General features: G+C 47.0%; 1 protein-coding gene across 1 annotated transcript in view; it reads left to right on the top strand.

Annotated features, from left to right (window-relative positions):
- Window positions 1-5683: 5683 nt before the first annotated feature.
- The window catches only part of IGFBP7 (insulin like growth factor binding protein 7), a 148017-nt gene continuing 132808 nt past the window's right edge, over window positions 5684-20892 (top strand). The window contains exon 1 of the mRNA XM_078676201.1: window positions 5684-6204. Within this exon, the coding sequence (XP_078532327.1) occupies window positions 5778-6204 (427 nt within the window). The 5' untranslated portion in view covers window positions 5684-5777. The remainder of the gene's footprint in view (window positions 6205-20892) is intronic.

Raw genomic sequence — 20892 nt, 5'->3', positions numbered from 1 at the left:
ATGAAGTTGCGAAAGAAACAGCGAGAAATGTGATGAGTCGAATGTATGTTGCAGGCCCTGCGAGATGGATTGGTGCAGTGGGAATGTGTGAAGATACGATTGAGAGTGTGAAATCAATCCAAGCTGAAGCTACTGAAAGTGAAAAGAGCGTGTGGAGAGAAACTACGGGAAGATTGGATTCGACTGGTTGTTGGGTTGAGTTATCAGAACACCAAAGATGGATGTTGCCGGATGCATATGTGCTTGCGGTGGTTACGATGGCACATGGTTTGTCTCACATTATTGTGAAAGGAATTTGTAAGTTGTTGGCTCCAGTGTGGCGAAATGCTGGAATTCCCAAATGTGCTGAGAATGTGGTCAAGAATTGTATGGTGTGTCTGATGTATAATCCTGGCAAGGGAACTCCAACTCCAGCTGGTCACTTTGCGCCTCCGACGTATCCGTTCGAGGTTCTGCAATTGGATTTTATCCACATGGAAAGGTGTAACAACCTGAAATACGTCCTTGTAGTTGTTTGTGCCTTTTCTATATGGGTAGAGGCATACCCCCTAAAAGACAATACGGCCTTGTCCACAGCTAGAGTCTTGCTCAAAGAATATTTCCCTAGATTTGGATTGCCAAGGATGGTGTGGAGCGATAATGGAAGTGAGTTCGTGGGGAAGATTATGAAAAAAGTATGCGAGGGTTTGGGAATACGACAGAAGTTTCATGCCGCAAATCACCCCCAATCAGCTGGACTAGTGGAATGTTACAATGGCACTTTGAAGTTAAAGTTAGCCAAAATTCAGGCGAGTTCTGGTCTCCAATGGCCAGATGCTTTGCCGTTGCACTTTTGTCAACTAGAACTACAGTGCATTCCCGAATTGGCCTTAGTCCTTATGAAATCATTTTTGGCCGTCCGGCGAATGTGTGGGGAGTGCCGAGGCCAGTGAAGTTTAGTGACATCGAATATCCTGTGTTGGTGGACTATTTGTATGATTTGACGGCTAAATTGCGTGTCTTGCATCAACAGGTTCATGATAACTTGCCACCAGCATCTGTGGATCCAGGTCACACCATCAATCCCGGTGACTGGGTCCTGGTGAAGAATTTTCAGCGGACCAAAAACGAGCAGCCCCGCTGGACCGGCCCCCACCAAGTGCTCCTGTCAACAAGAACTTCGGTGAAGGTCTTCGGGAAGCGAAATTGGATCCACGGCGTACATTGTAAGAGGGCGCCTTTACCTCTGCCGTACGACCAGTGGGTCCGTGATGGTATTGATGATTCAGAGACAGAACGAGTGCCGAAGTTTATGCCGTTTAGCGATGCACATCTAGTATGGACGAATTCTGAACGAGAGGACGACGACATTTTGCAAGCAGCTGTACCTCCACATTTGAGATTGGACACCACTGAGCCTGAACTCTTGTTTAAAGATCACACAGTGCCTGGTAAAGGCCGTTATAATTTCCGACCGAGAAACGATAAACAAATTAAAGTATAATTTTTCCTTTTGCTTTTGGAGAACTGCACTCTCTCGTCCAAGAAACTGTTTTGGCCTATTTTTCTTTTTCCAGCTGCCATCCGAGCTCAGCTGTAGGGTCACGGTATAAAGACTTGGGATTGCAAGCCGTGTAGACACAAGGTCGATGGTTCTGGTTGGTTTCAGGGCGTTCCCTGGACTGACAGACGCATTCCTTAGCGGAAGAAAACCAACTGCCGCGAACAGCACGGTTAGAGGATGGAGTTTCCTGGGACAGAGAGAGCTGCTGAGAAAATGAACTTTAAAATGAAACTGTGTAAATTAATGTATAGCAAATGTTTTCTGATAACATGTGTTCTAATGTTTTTAAGCATGACGTTAGCATTGGTGGGTTGGATTGTTTTCGCTACCCAATTGACTTCTGCACCCACCTCCCAACCTATGTCTTTTTCTACTGCTACTTCTTTGCTTTCTTTTCATGTCCTACCTGAACACGAGCAAATTAGAAGGTCAGAATTTGAACATAACACATTCATACAGCTACTGCACCAACATCAGTTGGTAGTGAACATTACTAATTGTTGGGTATGTGGTCTTATGCCACATACTACAGGTAGAGTTGTTCCTTATCTGATCTTACCGTTTAGTCAGAATGGGTCGATATGGGCTTTTCAGACTATGTTCATTTACGCCCTGGAAGTTTATCCTCTGCATTCCATGAGAGATAACTTGAGTAACCAAGCCTTGGTGAAGGGAGTTATGAATATGAGCAGAGATATCGATACGTACAGGACCATTCCTAAGGAAGAGTTAGCGGCTTATGTTGGATGGAACACGACTAGTTACAGTTTTAGTCTGAGTGAAAAGCAGAAACGAAAGAGGTCACCTCCGATTTGGGTCGTACCCCACCGAGGTCAATTGTGTCTGCAAGGAAATGGCAAAAATCCGAAAGCTGAGCTGGGGAAGAGTGTTTGTATTCAGACGTACGTTTTTACGTCTCAATCTTCCCCGCCGTTTTTGGCAGCTAAGGGCACATACTTTGTTTGTTACAACAGAGCATATACATGGTTGCCCCCTGATTTTTCGGGAACATGTTATGTTGGATACTTGTTGCCTCCTACGTATACTGCTGCTGCAGATTACCACAAGACGAGAGTTGTTAGAGGTGTCTTCGATCAGGAGGATACCGCTTGACAGGAAGTGGGAGACTTCTTGAAGGGTTTCTAACCGTTTTGGGGACCTATGGCTAACAGTAGAGGCTTACGGCAATTGACGAGAGTGGTTGAATCCACCATAAACGAAACTGCTGGTGCCCTTAGTAATCTGACAGCTGAGCTTCAAGCGGATCGCCTTATGACGTTACAAAATCGTATGGTTTTAGACGGCATACTCGCAGATCGAGGTGGAGTATGTAAAGTGATCCAATCGAGTTGATGCGTTTTTATCCCAGATAATGCTCCGACAGTTTACGAGGCCATTTCTAAGTTACATAAGATCTCCGAGTCTATACATGTGGACAAAGGAGATTGGTCGTTAACTGGATGGTTTTGGGGGCTATTATCCGTTTGGGGATGGAAACTTCTGACGATCATTGGTGTGGCTTTAGCAGTTCTTTTCTCGTGTTGTCTTTGTATACAGTGCGGTCCTGCCATATGTGGCCTTTGTGCTACTATGTGTGTCAGGGGATCGCCTGCCTCGAGAGATACACAGAGGAACAAGATAATGCTTCAACAGCATCTTGGTGATCTGATGAGAATTGACATCGACTCCGATATAGACTGAGTGATTGCCTATGTAAGGGCAAAAGGAGGGTCTGAGGTTCCGTGAATTCTGAACCCATGTTTCAAATGTCATGGTTCCGTTACGATTTGGGTAACGAGGAACCGTAACCGATGAGTTCGGCAAGTACGGGTGATTTCGCTATGTTACGCACAAGGATTCGCAGTATATTTGAAGATTCCGTTCTGAACCTTGGTTTCCATTTTGTATATGGCAGCCATTTTGTGGTTGCCCTCACATAGGCCGATGACTACGGCCGAATGTACACGTGCACTTTAGCTGACTTCTGAATGACCTGAGCGAACTGACCCTCTTGCCTGAAGCTGACCTTGTTAGGCCAGTTCCTTTCCCAGTAGCTGATCAAGATTGAGGATCAAAGCACAGGACATCGTAAAGTTTTACTACACACAAATATGCCTTATCCTTCTCCCACCTGTTTCTGTTTCTTCCTTTATGGCTTATTTATGATATGGGTTGTGGTCCTTTTTATTATGGGTTCGTTCAGCCTGTCTTAAGAAGAATGTTGGGTTTGTCCAATGATTGATCATGGGCCGGGTAATTGAAAAGTGTGTTTTACCATCATGCGATACCTCTGGTTTGGATACATGTGATTGGACAGTTCGTAAATGTAAGGTATTTGTCTGATATGTGATTTTTGGCATAAAAAGGGATGACTTGCTTTGTAAAATTGAGCAGTCTCTTGAGAACTCATACCATGATGATTTCTAGGACTTCTGTTTCTGGCTGCAGCCAATAAATTAGATCTTTGACGTCACCACGAAGAGTCCTGTGTCTCTGTACTCTAGGACAGGTGAACCCGAAGACTTTGGGCGTGCCCCTGGCGCCGCTGGGTCTTAAATAACCCGGTTCTTCAGTTCCAGTGGCAAAGTGTCCCAATGTACCAGTGGCAACCAGTGACCCACGTCTGGGCTTTACCCACTGCTCGTATGGTACAGCACTGAAGTAGGGGCTGTTTTGCCAAGTCCTTTACAGGGACAGTCAACTAGGGAGATTTCCGCGCCTTGGGCAGCCTTCAAGGGAGCCACTGAAAAAGACATGGGTATTGTCCCTGCGCAGAACAAAGTTGAGGCTCGAGTGGAACAAATTGGGATTCTAGACATGCAGGCAGGGCATCATAGAATTCTTGAATCCAGAGAACATGGCTTTAAACATTAACTTCACGATTTGTATCCACTTGGCTTATCGTCAATTCAAGGTCCCCCAAGCCTCTAATTTAATTAAGTCATGCTTAGGCTCCCCCACTGTTTCTGCCAACCAAAGGGTCACAAAGGCAGGAGTCGTGGGTGCCAGCTGACTGATCGAACTGTCGTATTGATTGCTGCCACTTTTCCTTATTTTTCAATTGTACTTTTATATGTATTTAAGCACGGTCTCGTGAAGAAAAATGGTACCATGTGCTTTTATGGTTGACTTTTAAATCGAATAAAGCTTGCTATATAAGTACATGAGGATTGCAGCTAGTGGCGTAAGGGAAAAAGATGCCCCCCCCCCCCCCCCCCCCCACTGCAGAATGTGTGGCTGGACACCTCAGTCTCCCATATTTCACAGCTGTTCACTGGCCTTTGGCTAAATGGGGGTCCCCGAAAGGTTGCACCGCACCCTCCCCACCCCCGCGCTGCAGGAGGTGCGTCACACCCCTGACTGCAGCTACTGAGTCTTATCAAACATTCACTGTATATCACCTCTTGCAGGTGGGCAGTGGGTTTCAGTAGATGCTGCTTGTCATGTTGTTAGGTGTTTTTATTACGCATAATCAGTTTTAGTTCAATTCTGCACTTGGGTGTTGCACATTTTTCTGTCTGTTGAAGTTTGTGAATGGAGGCCAGATTACTGAAAAATACTTTCATTTGTTTCCCGAGGTCGATATGTTTCTCTTACAACAACGAAAAACAAGCCACTATAAGTCATGGGAGGGAGGGAGGGAGGGAGGGACTGGGAGGAAGGAGGGAGTGAGTGAGAGCGTGAGTGAGTGAGTGAGTGAGTGAGTGAGTGAGTGAGTGAGTGAGTGAGTGAGAGCGTGAGTGAGTGAGTGAGTGAGTGAGAGCGTGAGAGAGTGAGTGAGTGATCGGCAGGTAGTCTGTGTGTGCACAGTTTCATGATCTCGGGGCGTGCATATGTGAAAGGAGAGCAGCTGGAATCTCTTTTGTGCTTATTCACCGCCTCTGGGTATTGAAGACAATTTCTTGCTGTGAATTTCACCTGTCAAAGGATGAAAGGATGGAATGGAATCGACTTTGCCTTTTTGTAAAGTCGGATGCCTTTGCCGGGAAGGCGCAGGGCATGGAGAGTTGACCCTGTCCTGTAGTTGAAACAGAGGGGGGGTGAAGCAGCGGAGGGAAGCAGGGGCGGGCACAGGGCGAGGGGTTGCTCCGGTGCCTCAGTGGGGGGACAGGAGGAGGGGCTTCCGAGTGGAGTTATAGAGGAGTTGCTGCCCAGGGACAGGACAGTCGGAGTCTGAGCCACTCGTCGTCCTCTCGCCCCAGCCTGCAGAGGGAGCCCGCGGACCGCCCCAGCCATGCTCCTGCTCTCGCCCCTGCTGCCCCTGCTGCTCCTGCCCGCGGTGCTCACGCTCCCCTCCCCGGGGCCCCACCAGGGCTGCGGGCAGTGCCAGCCGGCCCTGTGCCCCCCTCCGCCGGAGGGCGGCTGCGCGCAGGGCACCATGCTGGACCCCTGCGGCTGCTGCCAGCTCTGCGCCCCCGGGGAGGACGAGCCGTGCGGGCCGGCGGGGGCCTGCGGGGCCGGCACCGAGTGCCTCAAGCTCCGCAAGCGCCGGAAGGGCCCCGCGGCGCCGGGGCTCTGCGTGTGCAAGAACCGCCACCCGGTGTGCGGCAGCGACGGCGTCACCTACCCCAGCGGCTGCCGGCTGCAGGCCGCCAGCGCCGCCGCCCTGCGGAGGGGCGAGGAGGCCGTCAGCCAGCGGGCCAAGGGCGAGTGCCAGCAAGGTAAGGAGGGGCCCGGCCCCGCCCCGAGCACCTGCCCGCTCCGCGCAGAGCCTCTGCCACACTCCACAGACCTCCCTCTTCAAGGTATCCGGTGCTCTCCACAGCCTCGGCGTCTCCACGCTGCGCACCTCTCTTCTCTGACCCAAGAGCCTCTGCCACACCCCACAGCCCCCTTCAAGGTATCCGGTGCTCTCCACAGCCTCGGCTTTGCTTCGCTTGGCACCTCTCTTCTCTGACCCAAGAGCCTCAGCCACACTCCACAGCCCTCCCTCTGCAAGGCATCCGGTGCTCTCCACAGCCCTCGGCGTCTCCACGCTGCGCACCTCTCTTCTCTGCCCCAAGAGCCTCTGTCACACTCCACAGCCCTCCCTCTTCAAGGTATCCGGTGCTCTCCACAGCCCTCAGCGTCTCCTCGCTGGGCACCTCTCTTCTCTGCCCCAAGAGCCTCTGCCACACTCCACAGCCCTCCCTCTTCAAGGTATCCGGTGCTCTCCACAGCCATCGGCTTCGCCTCGCTGCGCACCTCTCTTATCTGCCCCAAGAGCCTCAGCCACACTCCACGGCCCCCTCCCCTCTTCTTCAAAGAACTTATTTCCTCTTTAGAATTGACTGCTCTTTGTGCACGGCTCTTGGCGTCTCTTCCCAACCTCTGCTCCTATTCAGAGACCCCGATCCTCTCCACAACCCTCTCTATCGCTTTTAACAGCCCCATGTTTTTTTATCCTTTTCCCAGCCATTTGCTTCTCCTCACTGCCCCTTTCCCAGCCCTTTGCTTCTCCTCACTGCCCCTTTCCCAGCCCTTTGCTCCTCCTCACTGCCCCTTTCCCAGCCCTTTGCTCCTCCTCACTGCCCTCTTCCTAGTCCTCTGCTCCCCCTCACTGCCCTTTTCCCAGCCCTTTGCTCCTCTTCACTGCCCTTTTCCCAGCCCTTTGCTTCTCTTCACTGCCCTCTTCCCAGTCCTCTGCTCCTCCTCACTGCCTTTTCCCATCCCTCCTCTTCACTGCCCTCTGTTCGTCTTCCAGGCTCTCTGCTCCTTCTCCAAGCCCCCCACCCCCCTCCGAGTCCGGCGTGCCTCTCCGAGAGGCTTATGCTTTTCTTCACCACTCCCTGTCCCTTGCAGTCAGTCCTTGTCCCTCTTCTCCCTACCTTGCCAGCTAGCCTCTATCTCATTGTTTCCCCTCTCAATGAATGCTCCACGAGTCCTTTGCGCCGTTCTTCTGTGCGAGTTGTGCCTTCTTAGTACCATCCACCTGCCCCCCACCCCCCTCCTCATCTCCTCGGGCCACTGTCGAGTTTCTGCACTCTGGGCCCGATTCACAGAATGAACTTAAGACTCAATCCTAAACTTACTACTATTTTGCTATTCACAGAATGCACTTACTACTTTTGGTATTCACAGAATGAACTTACTACTTTTGGTATTCACAGAAGTTAGGATTTTGTCTTAAGTCTGTCCTAAGTCTGTCTTAAGTTTGTCTTAAGTCTGTCTTAAGTTTGTCAAAATCCTAACTTCTGTGAATACCAAAAGTAGTAAGTTCATTCTGTGAATGCCAAAAGTAGTAAGTGCATTCTGTGAATACCAAAATAGTAGTAAATTTAGGATTGAGTCTTAAATTCATTCTGTGAATCGGGCCCAAAGTGTCTGACGTCACACCCGCTTGACAGGCCGCAGTGCCTGCGCGCCGTGTCGCAGTTAAAGTTCACAAGGGCAGCATGCACAGGCCAGACACGGATGCGCGCTCTGTAAAGTCAAAAACCATAACTGACGTGCGTGGACTGACAACTCCCATCAACTGTTCAGTGACAGCCTGGTGGGTCGACGTCACAAAGGCTGTATTGAATTTTTCAATCACACATTCCCATATATCACAAAATGGCCACACGTGACATCATGAAGTTGAGGTTTCAAACAGTCCGAACGAGGTATATTATTCATTTGTGGTCATTCCTGCAAGCAAAGAAGATGAAGGAGGGGGCAGTGGGGCGGGGTGCTGTCTTCCAAAGTTTTGGGGAAGAATGAGGGAGGCCCAATATCAATCAATTCCAGCAAACAGGAAATGAAGGCATGACCACGCATTAGACCAGCACAGAGGGCTGTGGTGGCTGTGGGTCAGAGGACAGAGGCGAGAAGGCTTCCAGGAACACACATGAACGCTGGTGGGAGAGGGGAGCTTTGAATATAAAATACAGATCTGTTATGAGATGATCCGAGTATCTGCAGCGAGTCATTACTCCTACAAACTACCCACGGAATGCATGCTGCTTATTTTCTGTTGACCCGGACTTATTTTAAACCATCACTTTTACTCAACTTTGACCCAGAATTAGAGAAAGGCAGAACGGGGAAAAGGGAGGAAGAGGAATAGTGGAAACGTTGGACAAAGGAGGAAAGTAGGGATGAACTTGCAATATAGAGAGAAAAAGATAGGCAGTGTAGGGGATGGGAGAAACATGCATGAAGTCAAATCAAGAATCGACAGCCCCAGGATTTATCAGCTCTGGTATTCGGCAGCGACGGCAGTGGACTCTTAAGAAACACTTTCGACTATTGCGCTTATTTATTTAGTTATTAATTTTGTACTTGTTAAGCACAGCACATAAACTCGTCACGTCCTGGGAGCAAGATCACACACTGCGGCATCCAAAAACAGGGGTTATCCTCTGAGCGCTTCTCATACAGACGGTATACTGCTAGGAAGGAACTAAAGAAAAAAAATCTTCTTGTTTGTGTAATAACAATGTATTATGAAGAAATCGATCACTTTTAGGTCCCCAGAAAACTTTCTTAAAAAATATTTTTTTAATGCCACAGTTTTATTTCACCTTAGAAGGATTTTTGCTTGATGTTGCAGGGTATTACTTCTCACGCTACACCCCACGTTCAGAGGTATCAAGATATTTTTAGTCCCATCAAGCTAGGTAGCGCACTGTGTGGATCAGAGTAACCCATGGGGTTCATGCGAAGATGGCGGTTCTACAGAAATATATCAGCAACCGAGCCACTGTGCTACTGGAAGTCAAGCTGTCCTGGCTGATGAGGGTTGAAAACCTGAAACCGGTCCTAGGATGCTTGTTTCCAGTCCAGGGAGGACCTGCCCTTGCAGTTTGGGCTGGACTATTCCCATGGGGTACAGGGTCAAGACTGGTTTGCATATGGCTGGGTTCAAACTGGAATGGCATGGGGAGCAAGAACACAAGGGATTTAGGCCCAAATCTCTGTACTCGGGTGAATGTATGACATTGTTCTGTATTCTGTCCATCAACTGTTCTTTTTGCAACTGTGACACACGATGGCATGAAATACCGTCATTAGTACAACAAAACAACAGATGCTACTCAAAACACAGCATTTGCAGTAGCAAGACAACATCTGATCCTACTAAGCTACAGCAACTCAGCTACCACCATGTTAACCTACATTGGGGAAATCACAATGTCATGCCATTTGCACACCAACTATGAACCTGTAAGGACCAGTTCTAAATAGTAGTGTTGGCAGCACACTACTGTGGGCCCTTCCTCCCCCCGACCAGGACGGATGCACTGTGGACATGCACAGATGCCAACAACTGCACTGCCTAAGCAATATGTCTACATGATGGCCCCCACCTAAGCATTAGCCAGTGAAGGTTACAACAGCAACACCTAAACCCCAATAAACTTTGTTGCATACTGCATTAATATTGAAGTATTACATAGCCACCGTGCCAATTTTGGGCTGAGGGTTAGGCGTGCAGAAGTCAAGAACACTCATACGAGCTGTGCGACACATTTTGGCTCTCAGTTAGGTGATACATTCTGGGACCAGCAAACACACACAGGTAGCTATTGGCCAACAATCTAAGATTCTGCTGACCAACCCTGCACAACACTGCTCCTGGATAGTCTGCCCAAATGTTTACGCAATCCCTTGCAAAAAACATGACATCTTCAATGTGATGCATGCCCACCAAGGCATAGCACCTAGAAGCAGGGAGGTCACAGACAAAACCCATCCCACAAAACGCCATCACAAAACCATTTAACCGCTGGACCAACATCAGTGCAGCATGACTTGACCAAGGCGACACACCAAGCTATTCTTAATCACAACCATCACCTAACTTTAGCTTTGAATTGAGTGGGAGATTATGGCAGGTTCAGTATTCTTGGTTTTTAACGGTATCTATGTTGTCTTTGTATATGTATTTGTATCTTTTATGATCTCCTTTTGATGTGATTAAATAAGGAGTATTGATTGATTGAGATGCCACACTGAGCCTCAGAGAGAAGATGCTCTAGGGCTCTCAGTCAGACATCACAGCTGCAGAAAAACAAAAATAACTCATACAGACCACTCAAAGATAGCCCCATAAAAGGAGAACCCACTCAAAGCATGGTGCCCTATCAACCACACCCCAAGGAAGGCATGGAGAGTGAGGAGCACTAAAAAAACAGGTGCCTCAAGTTCAAGACAAAGGCCCCAATGACAGCAGCCGGAGCAGCAATGCACTGAAAGTACCTGTAACAACACGCAAAACCCTACAAAGCAGCCCACCACACAAACCAGGAGGCACTTACTATTTTGCAGGGCTCTCTTCAGAAGAACAATTGGATGCAATGCTATCTAGTGGTAATGTATTCTTGATATTCTTGATATTTATGTTGTAAATATCAACTTCTTTCAGCGCATGGCACACAAAGAGTCACTCAAGAAACCTAAACTTTATTTAAAATATCAAAATTGTGTTGTGTTCATAAATGACGATATTACCACTCGGACGATGTTGAATAAAGTGACAGATTATCAGGCAGATTTCCATGATAAATTCTGGGAAATCCCTTGATCCGTTTCAGGCATTCTCTCCTTGACCCTGGAGTTGGGGTGATGGCAATATTAATGCTACATTTAAATCTAAGGATGCTGAACGGAGCAGTAGACTGGGGTGCTACCTTAGATTTTACCTGGATATGAAAAGGTGGGTGGTTCATGAGTTCCATCATTCTCCCCCTCCACCATTGGATAGTGCCACACTCCTCTGCCTTGATGGGCTTCACCAGCTTGAGTCTTGAGTCTCTGTGGGACCGCACCCAATTGATCCACGCCTGGCATACCCATACCATGCAGGCTGCCTAGCATAGAATATCACAAAAGTGATAGGCGGCAATGCTTCTATTAAACTGAACCACTAGTAAATATTCTATTTACATACTATGTTATAATGTTGTAGCCCAGCTGTACCACCAGAAAGAACAACCAACCCCACACAATCATTGTTGCCCTGCCACTTTTTGGAGCAGTCCTGCCCAAACTGTATAGGGTAGTAAGTATTTCCATAAATAGGGGACATGGAGTGTTAGTTTAGGGCTGGAATATCCCCTTTGGGTGGGAGCAAGACCAATTTGCAGATGGTTGGTCCTAGTCTGCAGTGGCACAAAGAGTAAATAAAACTGGAATGCAGCACCGAGTATTTACCAGCGGTTGAAATTAATACAGGTGATGCAGAAATCAGTTTGTGTTCCTCTCCGTGAGTAACTCATATTATTATTTATATTATTATTTGTATATATAAAGCGCAGCTGCTGCTTACAAGGTGTCCTGGTGCTAAAGATATACCGCAATGAGGTGTGGATCTGCTGAGACCAAGTGTGGTTTATATATGTTTGTAGAGCCAGGATTGTAGGCTGTGAATGGTCCAGTTCTTGGATCGGCTTGCTAGCTCCTCACTTGATGAGGGGACTTCAGTTGGTGAAAATGCTACAAGCAGGAACAATTCTGCTGGAGGCTCTATTTAGATGTTCCAGTGTCTCCCAGTTGGTGGTTTTGGAGGTCTATGTACGGCACATCGAGTGGGAAATCTCAAGTTACTTTAGTATCGAGACCAAAATATTAACAAGTTAGTATATATAGGTTTACCATACTTAGCTTCATGTAAATATACCTAGACAATATGCTCACTGCGCCACTGGATTCAAGCTAGCCTGGCTGATGAGGGGTGATGCCCCAATACTGGTCCCAGTATGCTTGTTTCCGGTCCAGGGAGGAGCCGCCTTGGCAGTTCGGCTGGACTGTTCCCATGAGGCACAGGGTCAAGACTAATTTGCACATGGCTGGATCAAGAAGGGATGGTGTGAGAACGATGGATTAAACCCAGATTTGTGACTGGGGGTGAATGTTTGCCTTGTTCACCATTCTGTCCATCGTTTGTTCTTATTGTAATAGACAATGCGTATGTCATCAAGCTATGTCGAAGTAGAGTTAAGAATAGAAAATGTGCACTTATTTACATTTATCTCCTCGATATTTTGGCTTCCAAATTCTAGTAACTCAAGATTCCCTACTCGATATTCCAGACTACAACCCTTTTTGACCCATAAGAATCTCAGAGTAGTTACGGATGCGTGGTAGTTCGGGTCTCCAGTTGGACTCCATGTTGTGCTTTCATTTAACTCTTTGAAAGAAGATGACTTTTGGGACTAACAGTTATTTTCAGACAAGGCCGTGACAAAAATATGGACAAGATTAGTTGGTTCAAATGCGTTCTCGCTGAACTTTCATGGGTAGCGCCCTCAGCAGTTGGCTCGAGGGTTTTAAGGAGCTTTGTGGCAGGTGCTTTCCTGAACGCCCACAATATGGATAGATTGTCATTTTCATTAGAGGAGCTGCAGTGTGACTACTCTACGGAGCACCTGCTTCTGAACAGAAGGAACAAGGCTTCCAGCAGACAGACTAAACCAGGTGTAAGATACAAGGGGCCTTATTTATGAAAAGTGACGCATCACTGCGTGAAAACAGCGATGCGTCACTTTTCACTGCGCACTCCTTGCGACACCAATGATGCGCCATATTTAATGTATGACGCATCATGTCGCAAGGAGTTACAGATACGTCAGTATTTCTGACGTATCTGTAAGCGCAAAAGTGACGCATTGCTGGAGTGTGTCACAAAAGTGACGCAACTCAAGCAATGCGTCCTTTCACATGGGGAAAGCCCCATGTGAAAGGGCTTGCGTCACTCTTACGCCTGCTGTGAGGCAGGCGCAAGATTTTGACGCAACAGCATCCTAAAAGTGACGCAGTGAAATCTCATAGATTTCACTGCGTCACTATTACGAGGCTTTTTGCGGGGGAACGCCCCCTCTGCATACATTATACCTGACGCAGGTATAATGTGGCGCAGGGGTTTAAAAAGTGACGCACCTACCTAGATGCGTCACTTTTTAAATATGGCGCAACAAGGCGCATGTTTTACGCCGGCGATGCGTCACAAAAAGTGACGAATCAGCAGCGCAAAACTGACGCAAGGCCTCATAAATGAGGCCCAATAAATGTAGGAAGCACATCGGTTTGGAATTCGCAATAGAAAGTGTCCACATACAATTACAATACACAAACAAGACTTAGAACTCCGCCGTTCTTCTGCTCCTGACCCCCCTCGGGGTTAGCGATAGCACGTGTATCAGTAATTCTTCGGGGAAGGGTGAGAGGGGGGTTCAATTACACCCATTACAATTTGGACCAGAGAGTCCTTACGTCATGCAGAATTGCCAGGGGGATCCAGAATACAGGACCTAATTCCTGCAGTTATTTTCCATTTCCCCCCAGGGGTTCTCCCAGACATGGGTGGAACACAACAACTCCAACAGAGTTACCTCCGATCTTGCAAATCTGATGAGGACTGTTATTCCAGTGACTGACTGCAGTGCTTAATTTGAGCTGGTGGATTCCTGTGCTCTTCACCGGCACATAAGTGTCAACACTGGGGCTTGTGGCAATCCATCACAAGGTGGTGCTGTCTGGCTAATTTCGAGATCACGACAATAACAGTTAATTATTAGTATACTATGCATAAAAAAATACTATTACGTGCCGCCCCAGCCATTTCTATAGTTTTGGGGGCCTGAAATAGTACGAAATGTCACACTTGTAGGAGTGTGATGGTTAGCAGTTGTATTGTCACTATCATTGGCAGTATGGCAGGGGCAGTGTGTGGTGCAAGCTGCAGTAATCTCAGAACCAGAGCCCTGCCACTTATGCTTTTTACAAATTAAGCACTGACTGACCTCCATTGGTTTTACCCTGGGACTCCTATTAAGGCCCTTTATGGCAATATGTCTCAAATAGGATTTCCCATGTCCCGTTTTGGTCATAACCATATTGTGTGTGTGTGCACGCCTTTATATTGATTTAGTTGCTGAGCACGCCTCTGCAAGGAATGCTGTGCACACATTCACAAAGGCTGTGGTTGATGAGTGCAGCCGATGGCGGGAATTTCCAGATTGTGAATTAGTGTTTGCAGAAACATGTTTGGACTAATTTGTCATCAGAAGAAAAAAAAGTTGGCAAGAATGTTTCTGTTGCCGTTGTCTGGGTAAGTACTCCAAGATTTACTTTAGTGACGGAAATACAACTCTTATGTAGACAGAACTAGAGAGTAGGAATTGCCTTGTTAGCATTTCACTGCGAACAGTGTAAACAAAAACGTAATTTCTTGTGTCATCTTTGGACTTGAATGCTGGACAGCAAACGCTCGCTTTCATTTCACCTTTCAGAAGACAGATTTGAAGTCCTCACCTGACCGCAGCTGCGCCGTTACCCCTAGGCAGGCATCAGTTTGAGTTAGGATCTCGCAAATTCTTTAGTGCCAGAAAAAAGTTCACGTTTAGGGTCGATTTTGTGTTGAATTTGCCTCGGGCTTCATGTGGTTTGATATTTTGAAGTTCCAGATTCCTTACAAGAGCTATTTTTTCATGCTCTGATTTTGATTTATGAGAAATCGAAATAGAAAGGGATCGTTTTAAATTCATCTTTAGGTTTTCAATGTTTGTAATTCAAGTTTTTTTTGTATATTTCCACTGTTATATTACTGGCATGACCTGTCTTTGTTTATATATGTAATTTGCTCATGTGAATGGGATATGAAACTACTCACATACGTATTGTTTGTACTGGAGTGTGCATTAGCTAAGGCACTAGGTAAAATGAACCTTGCTTGCATTTATTTGCTTCACTATCAAACCCAGGAGTCTCTATACGAGCTCTATGCACAAAATAAAACTACCTTGCAAGCAAGCTCGTGTGTGCAGTTTGTTATGGCTCAAACCTGGCCCAAAGACACCCGAGGGTTTTACAACAGAAGCAGATCAGTTACTCGTTTTTTTAAGGCACAGGGGGTGACTTAAAGTTTGGCAGGCCAGATACTCTGTCACAAACATGACAAATATCCTGTCTGCGACACTCAGGGCCGGACTGGCCAAAGCGGGCACCAGGCGTTTCCCCGGTAGGCCGCTAGGATGCGGGCCTGTTTTGGGCCCCTGGGAGGGCCTTTTTGTTACCGGGTCGGCAATATTGTCCACTGGTAAAAAAAAAATCGCCCGAAACCGGCCCTCGCAAGCTGCTCGGCTGCACTCCCACTCATCCCAGGGTGGGTAGCTGAGCAGTTTGCCAGGGCTGAGTTCTGTTCCCAGTCCGGCCCTGTGACACTCGCGGCATGCTTGCCTTATTTAGAGATGGGTGGATTGTCAGCGTTTCATTGGCTCCATCAACCGAATGCGACCTCCGACAGCCCAACAGTGTTAAGCCATCACAACTTCACCTCTATTTAAAGTGGACGGCTGATTGGTTAATTTTTCTGTCCATCACCACCAGGAAAAACCTGGAAGGAAGGGACAGAAAAAAAACAATAACACCCACTACCACAGTTCTTAATTTGTGCAGGTGGATACTCATTTTTGTGGACCAGGATTTATTTTTCAGCATCAGACACTGCCACAGAACAAGAGATAAAGTCAGAAAGGCCAATAAGAAGGGAGAAGAGAAAGCTAGGGAAATAAGGACAACAAGAGTTAGCAGGGGGCAGAAGAACCTGTAAGCATGAGATTAAGAGACGGGAACTGTAGGGTGGTGAACGAAAGAGGCATGAGTTGGAATTAAGTCATCGAAGCAGCCTTTTTTCGAAAACTCCACCATGAGGCAGCGCCAGCAGTGACTCAGGGCAGGGCTGGCCATTCAGACACTATTTTCCCAATAACCTGCAGACTAGAGGCCTAATTTCAGAGCACGATGGGCTCCCATCACCCAACCAGGCCTTCATTCCCCATTCTAGTGGCGACCTCCTACAGCGTGGAGCTGGCTTGGTTTGGATGCTTTTGGTTTCCAGTTCAGCCCCGTGTTGGCCTCTGAGAAAAACTTTGGGCCTGCCCCAGGACTTAAGTTTTCTCCAAATTAAGCAGCGAGAAGCCACACACTTTGCCCACCGCGCCATTTCATCCGCAGAGCAAGTCCTGTAGCCCACCTCAAAAAGTAACTCATAAAAGCACACAGGGTTGTTGTCTATGAGGCGCGGCGTTATTTTTGTTTACGCATCCCAGAGTCCACTCTCACCGTGAAACTGTCACCTACATATGCCGTAGTTCGAGCTGGACTGTTCCCATGAGGCACAGGGTCAAGACTGATTTGCATATGGCCATGTCTAAACTGGGGTGGCAAGGTGATCAAAAGAATGATGGCTTTAACCCAGATCTCTTGACTGGGGGTGAATGTTTTGATTCGTTCTGCATTCCGTCCATCTATTGTGTGTCTTCTGTAGTTCTCTCTACTTCACGTGGCCTGCTTGCCACGAATGCCCTGGACCCGTGTTGCCGCTTTAGCCTCCCCGTTCTGCAGATTCCCCCTTTCCAGCCTTGCTCTGCCCTGCATGCACAGCGCGTTGCTGGCGCTGCGCGTGCTTTGCACACACCCTATTAATGCGTATTCCTCGTTACCCTCGGAACGCACCCCCCTGCTGAAAGAGCAAGCAAGGCTCCCGAAGGAATGCTGAGATTACACGGCTCGCCGAGCATGCTGCCGCTAAATTGAACCTTCATCTAACACCGCCGCGTTCCCATAAACTCCCTTAACCCACATTTGCATAAATGCAGTTACCCACGGCACCCTGGCTGCAGAGTGGGAGGGAATATCCGCACGCTTAAAGTTTCTGAATCACAAGTCACGGGGTGAGGCACCACATCTTGTAATCCCGATGCGACCCGTGATTCTCGTCACGGCCACTCACGGGCCTGATCCACTCAGAACTGGGGCCGAAGTTGTAGGTTGATACATATTTGTGCAATATCTATCGCCGGGATTGTAATGCCTGAAAAGTGCAAGTGTGTTATGTGCCTTTTCTCAGACAGTGGCCTTTTCATGTGTTCCCAGGAGAGCACCCCTGCCTAGAGTAGATTCACCCCTTAGAGGCGCAGTGGTCCTACATATAACTTATTTGTTTAATAGTATTCGTTGAGTGCTGTTGACCCCGTGGCCAGCACAGCACAGTTCTTTTAGTCAAGATGGGATGATGCAAATGTTCAGTCTCCAGCAAGCAGTCTGTCTGCAGTCTATTCGGTCTGCTCAGTACAAGGCAGATGCACCTAATGTAGTTCAAGTTTCTAGTCAAGGCAGGAACCTATTAGAACACAGATGGCCATGGTACTTTTTGGGACTATGAGACAGGGAAAGGTCTTTCGCAGCATTTTAAATGTAATTAAACAAGAAGATATGAAAAATGAAATCAAAAGTAAATCCCATATTACAAACCACTTTCACTTGTTCTGGGCTAACTCCTATCTCCTTTGTAAGGAGGCTGTAGACTGTAAAATGCCCCACCCCCGCCACTATTACCTCTGTAGGGTAGTTGTAATTCTGGTTGTAAATTGTAATTCATAAAGGGAAAATGTGAGATGTTATTGGGAGGGGTGGTCGTGTGTGCCTGTTAGATGAATTGGATAGGAGGAAGGAAGATTTTGGAAGGATGCTTGGCAGTCCGTAGTAGTCAGAAAGGTTTGGGTTGAGTCAGAGTGGAGAGACAGACACAGGTGGAAGGTTTTTTTTAATAATACATTTCTGGGGGGGATTATCACTGAACCACAGCGGAATACCTCATTGGGTACCACAGTAGCAGCACCTGGTACCCCAGTACCCATGACCCAAAATGTATTTTATTTTTGAATTGGAAGGGATCTTTTTCAGGACTCAGGGACTTAGACCCCAAATCCTGTAATGGCTCCGACTGCATATTCTCCATGTTGTGGCCAATCAATCAGGATCCGCCCATCCACTTTGAATGAGTCAGTCAGATCATATCTGGACACTAACAGGACAAATATCTCTAACCTTTTTACCAGTGTTAACCACTCCCCCCCCCCCAGTCACTTTTTTCAAATGCTAATTTCTTTAAAATCACTAAATGCATTGACACCAAAATAAACATGCTTTCTGAGTAAGGTTCCATTTCTTTGCCAAATTTTGTGAAGTCCCATTTAGTCTTTTTTTCTGTTCTGGAGACCAACCTTTCTTATAAGAGTTAGCATAGGAAATAGCACTTTTTGGACATCCTCCTTTTCGTGGCCGCCACTTGATGGATCAGTGCTAAACTTTCCATGAAGAAGCCAAAGTGTATGAATCTGTTTTTTTTGATAGTTTTGTGCAGATTTCTCAAACAACAAAGTTATTAAACAAACTCGTACAAAACCAGTGAAATTCAGCAGGTCTAGTTATCTAAGCTAACTATAACTTACGCCCCTGTAAATCACTGCTTAAGACCTCACATATTCCATCACTCATGACATGGTCAGTGAAGTGATATCACTGATGACATCTCAAATGTCATCACTGATAACTTCATCCAGTGAGAGTAGGTGTTTTTAAGAGTTAATAGGTGTTAATAAGAGATATAATAACCTACTGCAAAAGTTAGATTACTACACAAGTTATACTACTAATGAGTGGTACTATCTCTAACATGTGTGATCTGACTGGGTGTGTAACTGTCTGTATCTGTGTGTGAGTGGGTGTGTGAGTAGCTGTATGGCTGTGTGAATGCATGCATGAGTGACTGTATGTGCAAACAAAGCAAAAACAAGGAGACAATGGACGGTTCGCTGAAACTTTTCAGACACTCACCCCCAGTCACAGATCAAGGTTGATTCCATCATTGTTCTTTAGTTTACTTCGGCACCCCAGTTCAGACCAAGCCATCTGCAAATCTGTCTTGACCCTGTTCCTTATGGGAAGAGTACAGCCCGAACTGCCAAGCCAGGTATCCCTAGACTGGAAACAAGCATCCTTGGACTGGTTTCGTGGTAACACCCCTCATCAGCCAGGCTTTGGGTTGAATCCATCATCGTTCTTTGGCTCACTGTGCCACCTCAGTTCAGACCCAGCCATATGCAAATCAGTCTTGACCCTGTTCATCATGGGAACAGTCCAGCCCGAACTGACAAGCCAGGACTTCCCTGGACTGGAAACAAGCATTCTGGGGCCAGTGAATGGATTTGAGTAGGTCTGTAAGTGTGTGAGTGGTTGAGTCAGTGGTTGGATGGTTGAGTGAGTGGTTGTGTGAGTGGCTCTATGGGTGGGTAAGTGGGTGTATAGTGACTGTATGGGTTAGTGAGTGGGTGTCTGAATGGCTGTATGAGTGACTGACTGGGTGTGTAAGTGGCTATATGGGTGAGTGAGTGGCTGTTTGAATGGGTGTTTGATTAAGTGAGTTGGTGCATAAGTGGTTGTATTGGAGAATAAGTGTCTGTGTGAATGGATGTAAGGGTGAGTTAGTGGATGTGTGAGTACTTGTATGGATGTGTGAATTGGTATATAGGTGGGTGTGTGGGTGAGTGTGTGAGTGAGTGCTTGTATGGGTGAGTGAGTGGCTGTGTAGGTAAATATGTGGATGTGTGAGTAGCTTTATGGGTGGGTGTGTGACTATGTGACTGGCTGTACGTGTGAGTGACTGGTTGTATGAGTGACTGTACGGGTGAGTCAATGGTTGTGGGAGTGGCTGTATGAGTGAGTGTGTGAGTGGCTCTAAGGAGGTGTGAGTGAGTGTGTGAGTACTGGTATGGGTATGTGAATAGGTATGTGAGTGGTTGTGTCAGTGTGTGAGTGGACATACAAGAGGTTGCATGGAATTGTGAATGAGTGGTTGGCGAGAGGTTCTGTGGATGATGTCATCGGTAATGTCATTTGAGGTGTCATCACTGATGTCATCAGTGATGTCAGTGACCATGTCATGAGTGACGTAATATATGAGGTCATAAGCAGTGCATTACTGGGGCATAAGTTATAGTTAGCTCAGATATCTATAACTGCTGAATTTCACAGTTTTTTTATGAGTAAAATCTGAGCTTAACTATAACCTCCCTGTAACCTTTAGGTTTTTCTGTGAATTTCTAAGGTATTTTTAAGTCTATTTCCTATTTATAACGTCTCTGTAATCTTTGACTTTTTAAGTTAATGTCTACGGTGTTTTAAATTCTATTTCCTACTTATAACAAACCTGCAACCTTTATTTTTTTAAACTGAGTTTCTATGTTTTTTTGAATTAGTATTTGTGTTTGAAAAGTGGTGCAGAATGGGGGAGGGGGCTCCTACCAGCTCTCAGGAATCTTGCTGTGTCAGACTTACTGAAAATAACAGGAGGGCTTCCAAGGACCCCAAGCATCCAAGAGCACTTAATCCGCCAAACAGTCGTGCCTCAGGAGGCTCATTTGCAGAGTGATGGAGAAAGGGGTCTGGGCCTCCAAAAACCTCTCCGCAATCCGCAGCGTGGTACGTACTGGAGGTAACAGGAGGGTTTCTGGGTCCCCAAGGACCCTCAAGAGCCTGGGAGACCTCATCATCCAACTAGTAATGAGCCAGATTGCGGGTTTCCAGAGTGGTGCAGGAAGAGGGCA

This window comes from Lissotriton helveticus, chromosome 2_1, assembly GCF_964261635.1.
Source record: "Lissotriton helveticus chromosome 2_1, aLisHel1.1, whole genome shotgun sequence".
NCBI classification, from domain to species: domain Eukaryota; kingdom Metazoa; phylum Chordata; class Amphibia; order Caudata; family Salamandridae; genus Lissotriton; species Lissotriton helveticus.
This window is presented reverse-complemented; position numbering and strand designations above follow the sequence as displayed.